This window comes from Ascidia mentula, chromosome 7 (genome assembly GCF_947561715.1).
Source record: "Ascidia mentula chromosome 7, kaAscMent1.1, whole genome shotgun sequence".
NCBI lineage: Eukaryota > Metazoa > Chordata > Ascidiacea > Phlebobranchia > Ascidiidae > Ascidia > Ascidia mentula.
The window spans coordinates 11275023-11286163 of NC_138572.1; the positions used below are offsets into that span (position 1 = coordinate 11275023).

Below are 11141 nucleotides of genomic sequence, written 5' to 3' on the forward strand. Positions count from 1 at the left end.
TCAGCGTTTTCCACTGTATAATAAAGCTTGTACTGCAAAAAAATATTTTTTATCGAAAAGTCATATACTGCAAAATGGACAAGTGCTGAAATCGCATAGTTACATACGTTGTGCAACCGCAAAAGCAATACTGGAGTATCAGCGTTTTCCACTGTATAATAAAGCTTGTACTGCAAAAAAATATTTTTTGTCGAAAAGTCATACACTGCAAAATGGACAAGTGCTGAAATCTCATAGTTACATACGTTGTGCAACCGCAAAAGCAATACTGGAGTATCAGCGTTTTCCACTGTATAATAAAGCTTGTACTGAAAAAAAATATTTTTCATCGAAAAGTCATATACTGCAAAATGGACAAGTGCTGAAATTGCACAGTTACATACGTTGTGCAACCGCAAAAGCAATACTGGAGTATCAGCGTTTTCCACTGTATAATAAAGCTTGTACTGCAAAAAAATATTTTTCATCGAAAAGTCATATACTGCAAAATGGACAAGTGCTGAAATCGCATAGTTACATACGTTGTGCAACCGCAAAAGCAATACTGGAGTATCAGCGTTTTCCACTGTATAATAAAGCTTGTACTGCAAAAAATTATTTTTTGTCGAAAAGTCATACACTGCAAAATGGACAAGTGCTGAAATTGTATAGTTACATGCGTTGTGCAACCGCAAAAGCAATACTGGAGTATCAGCGTTTTCCACTGTATAATAAAGCTTGTACTGCAAAAAAATATTTTTCATCGAAAAGTCATATACTGCAAAATGGACAAGTGCTGAAATCGCATAGTTACATACGTTGTGCAACCGCAAAAGCAATACTGGAGTATCAGCGTTTTCCACTGTATAATAAAGCTTGTACTGCAAAAAATTATTTTTTGTCGAAAAGTCATACACTGCAAAATGGACAAGTGCTGAAATCTCATAGTTACATACGTTGTGCAACCGCAAAAGCAATACTGGAGTATCAGCGTTTTCCACTGTATAATAAAGCTTGTACTGCAAAAAATTATTTTTTGTCGAAAAGTCATACACTGCAAAATGGACAAGTGCTGAAATCTCATAGTTACATACGTTGTGCAACCGCAAAAGCAATACTGGAGTATCAGCGTTTTCCACTGTATAATAAAGCTTGTACTGCAAAAAAATATTTTTCATCGAAAAGTCATATACTGCAAAATGGACAAGTGCTGAAATCGCATAGTTACATACGTTGTGCAACCGCAAAAGCAATACTGGAGTATCAGCGTTTTCCACTGTATAATAAAGCTTGTACTGCAAAAAATTATTTTTTGTCGAAAAGTCATACACTGCAAAATGGACAAGTGCTGAAATCTCATTGTTACATACGTTGTGCAACCGCAAAAGCAATACTGGAGTATCAGCGTTTTCCACTGTATAATAAAGCTTGTACAGCAAAAAAATATTTTTTATCGAAAAGTCATATACTGCAAAATGGACAAGTGCTGAAATCACATAGTTACATACGTTGTGCAGCCGCAAAAGCAATACTGGAGTATCAGCGTTTTCCACTGTATAATAAAGCTTGTACTGAAAAAAATATTTTTCATCGAAAAGTCATATACTGCAAAATGGACAAGTGCTGAAATCGCATAGTTACATACGTTGTGCAACCGCAAAAGCAATACTGGAGTATCAGCGTTTTTCACTGTATAATAAAGCTTGTACTGCAAAAAAATATTTTTTGTCGAAAAGTCATACACTGCAAAATGGACAAGTGCTGAAATCTCATAGTTACATACGTTGTGCAACCGCAAAAGCAATACTGGAGTATCAGCGTTTTCCACTGTATAATAAAGCTTGTACTGCAAAAAAATTTTTTTTATCGAAAAGTCATATACTGCAAAATGGACAAGTGCTGAAATCGCATAGTTACATACGTTGTGCAACCGCAAAAGCAATACTGGAGTATCAGCGTTATCCACTGTATAATAAAGCATGTACTGAAAAAAAATATTTTTCATCGAAAAGTCATATGCTGCAAAATGGACAAGTGCTGAAATTGCACAGTTACATACGTTGTGCAACCGCAAAAGCAATACTGGAGTATCAGCGTTTTCCACTGTATAATAAAGCTTGTACTGCAAAAAAATATTTTTCATTGAAAAGTCATATACTGCAAAATGGACAAGTGCTGAAATCGCATAGTTACATACGTTGTGCAACCGCAAAAGCAATACTGGAGTATCAGCGTTTTCCACTGTATAATAAAGCTTGTACTGCAAAAAATTATTTTTCATCGAAAAGTCATACACTGCAAAATGGACAAGTGCTGAAATCTCATAGTTACATACGTTGTGCAACCGCAAAAGCAATACTGGAGTATCAGCGTTTTCCACTGTATAATAAAGCTTGTACAGCAAAAAAATATTTTTTATCGAAAAGTCATATACTGCAAAATGGACAAGTGCTGAAATCGCATAGTTACATACGTTGTGCAGCCGCAAAAGCAATACTGGATGTAACAGCTGTTGTCCGCCTTGTAGAACTTGCACGGCCTGGAGCGTGCCAGCTACCACATTATATTTTTTCCCGAAGAAAACGCGACTTGACTCAACAACATCGGTTCTCTGTTGTAAACGAACATACACTTAATAACAACACAACACATAACGTTTACAACCATAACAACAACAACGTACCAACTTTTCGGAGTCCAGGGCCAAATTAAACCATTTTCATTATTTATAACAAATTAGTTTCATTAACAGCTGGCTCTAAATACAAATAGACAGTTAATTCTACTTGAACAGTTACAAATACATCACATTCACTGCAAAGCGTGGCCAGTACGGGGCAATATTACGTCATAGACGCCAAGCGTCACAAAGAAAGTGGCGGGAAACATGGACAACTTAATCCTCGCTGTAACATACCCGGCCCCGATGTGTAAACCCATTAAGCACATCTTATATACAACACATACAGCGAGCACAACACTAGAAAACGCATGCACGAAGCGTTAACACATTTTATCCATCGACCGATCTTTGCACAACACACAACTTAGCGATCGGACGCTTAACAGTCCCATTTTTGGTTTTGACCAGTACACTTCGTACCGATCCGAAATGATCCGGGTAAGTCTCAATCACTCTTCCCATCAGCCATCTGCCGCGCGGAACGGAATTGTCCGCGATAAGAACAACATCACCACACGCTAGGTTCCGCGTTGGCGCAGTCCATTTCTGACGCGTTTGCAACGTCGGTAAATACTCTCTAGTCCACCTCCGCCAAAACTGGTCGGCCAAGTATTGCGTTTGGCGCCAGCGACGTCTTACATAATTGTCCTTCTTGTCGAACACGCCGGGCGGCAAGATGTCGCATCGTCCGAACAAGAGCAAATGATTGGGAGTCAACGGCTCCTCGCTTTCTGGATCCATTGTAATCGGGGTAAGCGGTCTTGCGTTCAAGATAGCCTCCACCTCAACCATCACTGTACGAAGCGTTTCATCCGAAGTCGGTTGCTCAGACAAAAGAGTGCCCAGTATTCTTCTTATTGATCGAATGAGCCTCTCCCATACCCCACCCATGTGGCTGGCAGTTGGTGGATTGAAAGCCCAATCGATTCCTCGTTGTCTGAGACTCTCATAGATTTGAGCTTGATTCCAAGCTTGCAAGGACTCACGCAAAATCCGTTCAGCACCAATAAAGTTGGTGCCATTGTCACTGAAAATCTTTTTTGGCCTCCCACGCCGTCCGATAAACCTTCGCAGAGCATCGATAAAGGAATCCGCAGATAAGGAATGAGCAATTTCTATGTGAACTGCACGAACTGTCAGGCAGGTAAATACGCACCCATAACGCTTTACCTCGCTTCTACCTTGCTTGGCAATCAGAGGACCAAAGTAGTCCACTCCCACGTATGTGAAGGGAGGTTCGTTCGGTGTAATACGTTCGCGTGGAAGATCAGCCATCATCTGCTGTCCAGTTGGGGAGTTGCGTCGGCGGCAAAATATGCATTGACCGAGCACCCGTCTGACAGCAGTTCCACCGCGAACTATCCAATATTTCTGACGCAACGCCGTCCAAGTTAATCCCATTCCCGAATGCTGAACCGTCTTGTGATGATCCACGATAATCAGATCTGTAACATGATGGTTGTTAGGCAATATAACAGGATGCTTCAAATCGTAGCATATTGGCGCCCGACGCAACCGTCCTCCAACTCGCAAAACACCATCAACCAGCACTGGGTTCAGTTTCTTCAAGGTTAGCTTTCCGCTCATCTTCCTTGGCATGCGTTCCTGCAACGTACGTTTGCCCCCGAGAGCAGTTAATGCGTGAATTTCATCAGGAAACTCGATCCTTTGTACATATTTGATCACGACATACTCAGCGTTTTGAAGCTCGTCGACGCTCAGCGGAGTAGCCAATAGCTTTTTCTTGTTTCGAATGTAACTCACAAACCGCAGCAACCATGCTACTGCCTTCTTCAACTTCCACCAAGACGAGTAGCGCTGAAATAGTCTGTTCAAGCCATCCACCTTTGGTGCTACAACATGAGCGGCCACGCTCCTGTGGGTTTTTAACACAAACTCCTCAGGCAGCTCACCAGGATCCAACGGGTCCGCAGGCCATGCATCCTCGTCTTCACTCAAAAACTTCGGCCCTGTATACCAGCGATCGCATTCGACCATAGCCCTTGCACTTAATCCTCGAGAGGCGTCATCTGCTGGATTCAGGTCCGTCGGGACGTATCTCCACTGCGCTGGACTCGATCCCTCATCAATTTTAGTCAACCTGTTGGCCACAAAAACAGGGAATCGTTTACACGAATTATTAATGCATCTCAATACACTTGTCGAATCTGTCCAGAATACCGATTTCCTAATTTTTAAGTCAAGCTCTTTGCGCAAGACTTGATCCAGTTTTACAGCTAATGTTGCCGCAGTCAGCTCAAGCCTTGGAATAGAAACCATTTTCAAGGGAGCAAGTCGAGCTTTAGCAAGCAATATACGACAGCAAACAACTCCGCTAATACCAGTCGTCCTGAGGTAACAAACCGCACCGTAACCCTTTGACGATGCGTCAGCAAAATGGTGCAACTCGTGATAAATGATCCTTCCCGCGTTCTGCGGCTTCAGACACCTTGGAATCTGAATGGAAGACAGCTCGGTCAATCCTGAAGTCCAACAACGCCATTCGGCGGCGATGTCCTCGGGAACCTCTGCATCCCAGCCAAACTGTTTCTTACACAACTCTTGCAGCAGCAGGCGAGCCTTTAAAACCACTGGAGCCACAAACCCCAATGGGTCGAATAGCGAACTCACGACCGACAAAATCCCTCGGCGGGTGATTGGCCTTTCTTTCACCTTAACATCAAATCGAAATGTATCCGATTGATAATTCCAATTTACTCCAAGTACACGCTCCACATGTTGCTCTTCTGTATGTAATGAAAACGATTGCAATGTACCTTCACATTTTTGCATCGAATCTAGAACACCTTCCTTGTTGCACAACCACTTTCTCAGGTTGAATCCTCCGCGTTGCAACAATGCACACAACTCCGTCACCAACTTCTTTGCTTCGAAAATGGATGAAACCGACTTCAAACAGTCATCTACATAAAAATTGCGTTTAACAGTTGCAACGGTCTCGGCATCGAAATCTTCGCTATTGTCGTCAGCGGTTCGACGCAAACAATAACTTGCACAACACGGCGATGATGTCGCGCCGAATAAGTGCACCAGCATTTGGTGATCAACTGGCTCCTTTGTCATGTCTCCTTCAGGCCACCATACGAATCTCAGGCAATTCGTGTCTACTGGGTCAACCCTAACCTGGTGAAACATGGCCTCCACATCGGCAACCAACGCGATCGACTCCTGACGAAATCGCACCAGAACCCCTACCAGACTGTTCATCAAATCAGGTCCTTGCAGTAATTGCTCGTTCAGTGACGTCCCTGCGTACTTAGCCGCACAATCAAACACGACTCTTACCTTCCCAGGCTTTTGCAGATGAACAACCGGATGATGCGGCAAATACCACCCACGGTTTACGGCAGCTTCCTCCGGCTGCACTCGTTGTGCGTACCCTCGCTTGAGGTAGCCATTCACGGTCTCTGTGTACCTTTGACGAAGCTGTTCATCTTTCGTCAATCGGCGTTTCAGGTAACTCAATCGTTGTACAGCCTGTTTACGATTATTTGGCAAATGTGGCGATCCTGCCCTCCACGGCAAGCGCAGCTGGTAGTGCCCACCATGTAACCCTACAGAATCGTTCATGAGCTTTAGGGCATATTTATCTTCCTTCGACATGCCAACGCCGGAAACGAGACTCAAATTCCTAAACTCTGTTTCCCACATGCGTTTTACCTGCTCATGCAACAAGTCACACGACAAATTAATATGATGTACCTGGACGTTTTCCCTAGCAAGAGATGAAGCAGGACCAAACAGGGACCAACCCAGAATCGTTTTCACAGCACTTGGTTCTCCTCGCCGTCCTCTTCTCTCCTCATCAATCCAAAACACTTCGGGAACATCCAAACCAATCAAAAGCAACACCTCGTCATACGCTGGCTTCGAAAACGTAATCCCTTTCAGATGAGACCAAGTTCGCTCGCATCTATTGGGAGCAACAGGCAAGTCCTCCACGGCGATGACGCAAGGTAAGTCGACAGCATCCGACCCATTTGACGACCTGACTGACAAACTAGCAGCAACTCCATTACTGTTTTGGGACTTCCCATTTACAGTAGAAAGGGAATACTCTATTTTATCGCCTTTAACATCAAGCAAGTTTAATAACTTCTTTGTACACATGGTCGAGTTAGAACCGGAGTCCAAAAACGCGTACGTTTCTATTTCATTTCCATTTTTGCAAGATACCTTTACAGGTACAATGTTCATGTACACTTTCTGACCAACCTGCTGTCGAGCAGATGTGCTTGCTGCACACGACGTGGAAGCAACCGCTGCCTGCGATACATCTTCACCTCTTGTCCCAGCTGAACTTTGTTCTCGCTCACCAGAAGGACCGCTTGGAGGCTTTGTCTTCGCATACTCTCGGTGCAACAACGTGTGATGCCTACGGTAACAACCATCCATCGAACAAGAACTCTGCACTGTACAACCTCTTGCAAAGTGACCTCGAACAAAACAATTGTCACAAAGCCTCGCTTGTCGCACTATCTTCAGACGATCCTCGACAGGCTTACGTTTGAAACCATTACAATGTGCTAAATTATGGGCAGCATTACAAACAGGACACGCATCACCTGCTGTCTGATGACTTGACGAAGGTCCACGGCCACGATCAGACCAAACTGCAGCAGCATGCGAAGTTGCCTTTACTGTCCTCAATGGTCTCTGCGTACTTTCCTTCTTTGGAGTCAACAACCTTCCGAACATGGTATTGGAAATTGACGCCTCGTACTTCACGAACTCCACAAGGTGGCGAAATTGTAGCTCCTCGCCACTTAATTCAATTTCTCCAGCTCGTCGTTTCCATCTATGTTGAACATGAAGCGGCAAACGTTTAGCGATACTCAGTAAATTCTCAAAATTATTTATGTCGGCAAAATAATGCAAATGAGTCAGCGTTACGAGACACTCCTCGAGGTTACGAGCCAACCTTTGCAAACCATTCGCATCGTCTGCTTTCAGAAAGCAACCCTGTGTAAGCCTTTCTATGTACGATCGAGCAATAAGAAACGGACGACCAAAATTGTCATGCAATACTTGTCGTGCTTTACGATATCCTTCTGATCCTTCCATGACGGAGCAGAACTTGATGATGCGTTCTGCTTCGCCACTACAGTATTGTATAAGATAGTTGAGCTTTGTACTATCACTACTAACTCGGTTAGCGATATGCTCATCAAATGTTGTTATGAATCGCGTATAATCCACAGGATTACCGTCGAAATACAGTAACTTAGGCTTGGGCAAGTCTATCCCATCCTTTAGGACCGTTACCACATGGCACAAATCACTGACCTGCTGATTAAGGTTGCTACTAGGCGCACCCTTAGGTTCACGTACCACAGCTGGATTTTGCCTGTGTTCCGGCGGAAGAGATGCTGCCTTCCTTGGAAGATTCGTGAGTATATTTGGATCGGTTTTACCTACCGGCTCGGAACTGTGCGCGGTTGGCCGTTGAACTGCATCCAAACCCGAACGATCTGGCATCATTTCATGCTGAGATCCAGTTATCGATCGCGCTTCCCACATTTCAACCTCAACCTCCGCTGCTTGCACCTCATGTTCCACTTCCAACAACTCAAGTTCGTTTGCGACTCTTTGACCTTCAGCTTCTATCTTTTGCTTTTCAGCTAACTGTCGTTTCTTCAAAAGGGCCATTTCCTTGCGAACCAAAGCTTCTGTGCGTCTGGTACTTGATCGGGTACTAGAGGTGTGCACAGTAGAAACTGTCACGCCAGTTCGTTTTGACGTGACGCTGATTCTATCTACATTCTTCGAAGCAGATTGATTCAGCCATTCTTCCACACGTGTATCGAATTCTTCCTTGCCTTTTTCCAAACTGGCAAGTTCCTGTTTTGCCTTATCTTTGGCATTTCGACGCTTTGCAGCGCTCATAAAGGTACTGTGTTTCTCTATGTAGTCATTAAAGAGAGTGGAAATTAACAGTTTCTTTTCTTTAACCTTGTCAACATTGTTTACATCGACCATTAGCTCTTCAGCTTCGCGGTATAGTGAATTCAGGTCCGACACAATTTTACTCAGTGTCGCCTTTGTCACAACCATTTTTGTGTCTTATCGAACAAACCTTCAAGCCTTTCTCCTCTATTGAAACGTTAATTGTCCAATTCCAGAAGAAAGTTGAGAACTTTTATGTAACAGCTGTTGTCCGCCTTGTAGAACTTGCACGGCCTGGAGCGTGCCAGCTACCACATTATATTTTTTCCCGAAGAAAACGCGACTTGACTCAACAACATCGGTTCTCTGTTGTAAACGAACATACACTTAATAACAACACAACACATAACGTTTACAACCATAACAACAACAACGTACCAACTTTTCGGAGTCCAGGGCCAAATTAAACCATTTTCATTATTTATAACAAATTAGTTTCATTAACAGCTGGCTCTAAATACAAATAGACAGTTAATTCTACTTGAACAGTTACAAATACATCACATTCACTGCAAAGCGTGGCCAGTACGGGGCAATATTACGTCATAGACGCCAAGCGTCACAAAGAAAGTGGCGGGAAACATGGACAACTTAATCCTCGCTGTAACACTGGAGTATCAGCGTTTTCCACTGTATAATAAAGCTTGTACTGAAAAAAATATTTTTCATCGAAAAGTCATATACTGCAAAATGGACAAGTGCTGAAATCGCATAGTTACATACGTTGTGCAACCGCAAAAGCAATACTGGAATATCAGCGTTTTCCACTGTATAATAAAGCTTGTACTGCAAAAAATTATTTTTTGTCGAAAAGTCATACACTGCAAAATGGACAAGTGCTGAAATCTCATAGTTACATACGTTGTGCAACCGCAAAAGCAATACTGGAGTATCAGCGTTTTCCACTGTATAATAAAGCTTGTACTGCAAAAAAATATTTTTTATCGAAAAGTCATATACTGCAAAATGGACAAGTGCTGAAATCGCATAGTTACATACGTTGTGCAACCGCAAAAGCAATACTGGAGTATCAGCGTTTTCCACTGTATAATAAAGCTTGTACTGCAAAATAATATTTTTTATCGAAAGGTCATATACTGCAAAATGGACAAGTGCTGAAATCGCATAGTTACATACGTTGTGCAACCGCAAAAGCAATACTGGAGTATCAGCGTTTTCCACTGTATAATAAAGCTTGTACTGCAAAAAATTATTTTTTGTCGAAAAGTCATACACTGCAAAATGGCCAAGTGCTGAAATCTCATAGTTACATACGTTGTGCAACCGCAAAAGCAATACTGGAGTATCAGCGTTTTCCACTGTATAATAAAGCTTGTACTGCAAAAAAATATTTTTTATCGAAAAGTCATATACTGCAAAATGGACAAGTGCTGAAATCGCATAGTTACATACGTTGTGCAACCGCAAAAGCAATACTGGAGTATCAGCGTTTTCCACTGTATAATAAAGCTTGTACTGCAAAAAAATATTTTTTGTCGAAAAGGCATACACTGCAAAATGGACAAGTGCTCAAATCTCATAGTTACATACGTTGTGCAACCGCAAAAGCAATACTGGAGTATCAGCGTTTTCCACTGTATAATAAAGCTTGTACTGCAAAAAAATATTTTTTATCGAAAAGTCATATACTGCAAAATGGACAAGCGCTGAAATCGCATAGTTACATACGTTGGGCAACCGCAAAAGCAATACTGGAGTATCAGCGTTTTCCACTGTATAATAAAGCTTGTACTGAAAAAAAATATTTTTCATCGAAAAGTCATATACTGCAAAATGGACAAGTGCTGAAATTGCACAGTTACATACGTTGTGCAACCGCAAAAGCAATACTGGAGTATCAGCGTTTTCCACTGTATAATAAAGCTTGTACTGCAAAAAAATATTTTTCATCGAAAAGTCATATACTGCAAAATGGACAAGTGCTGAAATCGCATAGTTACATACGTTGTGCAACCGCAAAAGCAATACCGGAGTATCAGCGTTTTCCACTGTATAATAAAGCTTGTACTGCAAAAAAATATTTTTTGTCGAAAAGTCATACACTGCAAAATGGACAAGTGCTGAAATCTCATAGTTACATACGTTGTGCAACCGCAAAAGCAATACTGGAGTATCAGCGTTTTCCACTGTATAATAAAGCTTGTACTGCAAAAAAATATTTTTTATCGAAAAGTCATATACTGCAAAATGGACAAGTGCTGAAATCGCATAGTTACATACGTTGTGCAACCGCAAAAGCAATACTGGAGTATCAGCGTTTTCCACTGTATAATAAAGCTTGTACTGCAAAAAATTATTTTTTGTCGAAAAGTCATACACTGCAAAATGGACAAGTGCTGAAATCTCATAGTTACATACGTTGTGCAACCGCAAAAGCAATACTGGAGTATCAGCGTTTTCCACTGTATAATAAACCTTGTACTGCAAAAAAATATTTTTTATCGAAAAGTCATATATTGCAAAATGGACAAGTGCTGAAATCGCATAGTTA

The 11141-nt window shown here is 42.0% G+C and overlaps 2 protein-coding genes across 2 annotated transcripts; both read right to left on the reverse strand.

Annotated features, from left to right (window-relative positions):
- Positions 1-2992: 2992 nt before the first annotated feature.
- On the reverse strand, positions 2993-6880 carry LOC145909570 (uncharacterized). The gene is made up of 2 exons (XM_082996950.1): positions 6626-6880; positions 2993-6481 (listed from the first exon to the last, which is right to left on the reverse strand). The coding sequence occupies exons 1-2, from the start codon at positions 6878-6880 to the stop codon at positions 2993-2995; spliced, it is 3744 nt and encodes a 1247-aa protein (XP_082853076.1).
- A 256-nt stretch (positions 6881-7136) lies between these two features.
- Positions 7137-8737, reverse strand: LOC145909571 (uncharacterized). Its single transcript, XM_082996951.1, has 2 exons — positions 7249-8737; positions 7137-7183 (listed from the first exon to the last, which is right to left on the reverse strand). The coding sequence occupies exons 1-2, from the start codon at positions 8735-8737 to the stop codon at positions 7137-7139; spliced, it is 1536 nt and encodes a 511-aa protein (XP_082853077.1).
- Between the last annotated feature and the right edge of the window lie 2404 nt (positions 8738-11141).

What these genes read in the sequence shown, in the direction of transcription:
- LOC145909571 (XM_082996951.1), bottom strand. Translation starts at nt 8,737, where the DNA reads ATGGTTGTGACAAAGGCGACACTGAGTAAAATTGTGTCGGACCTGAAT. An exon ending in GTCAAGTCATCAGACAGCAG is followed by an intron (nt 7,184 to 7,248) that starts GTGATGCGTGTC and finishes TTCAAACGTAAG; the next exon opens with CCTGTCGAGGATCGTCTGAA.
- LOC145909570 (XM_082996950.1), bottom strand. Translation starts at nt 6,880, where the DNA reads ATGAACATTGTACCTGTAAAGGTATCTTGCAAAAATGGAAATGAAATA. An exon ending in ACTTACCTTGCGTCATCGCC is followed by an intron (nt 6,482 to 6,625) that starts GTGGAGGACTTG and finishes ATTGATGAGGAG; the next exon opens with AGAAGAGGACGGCGAGGAGA.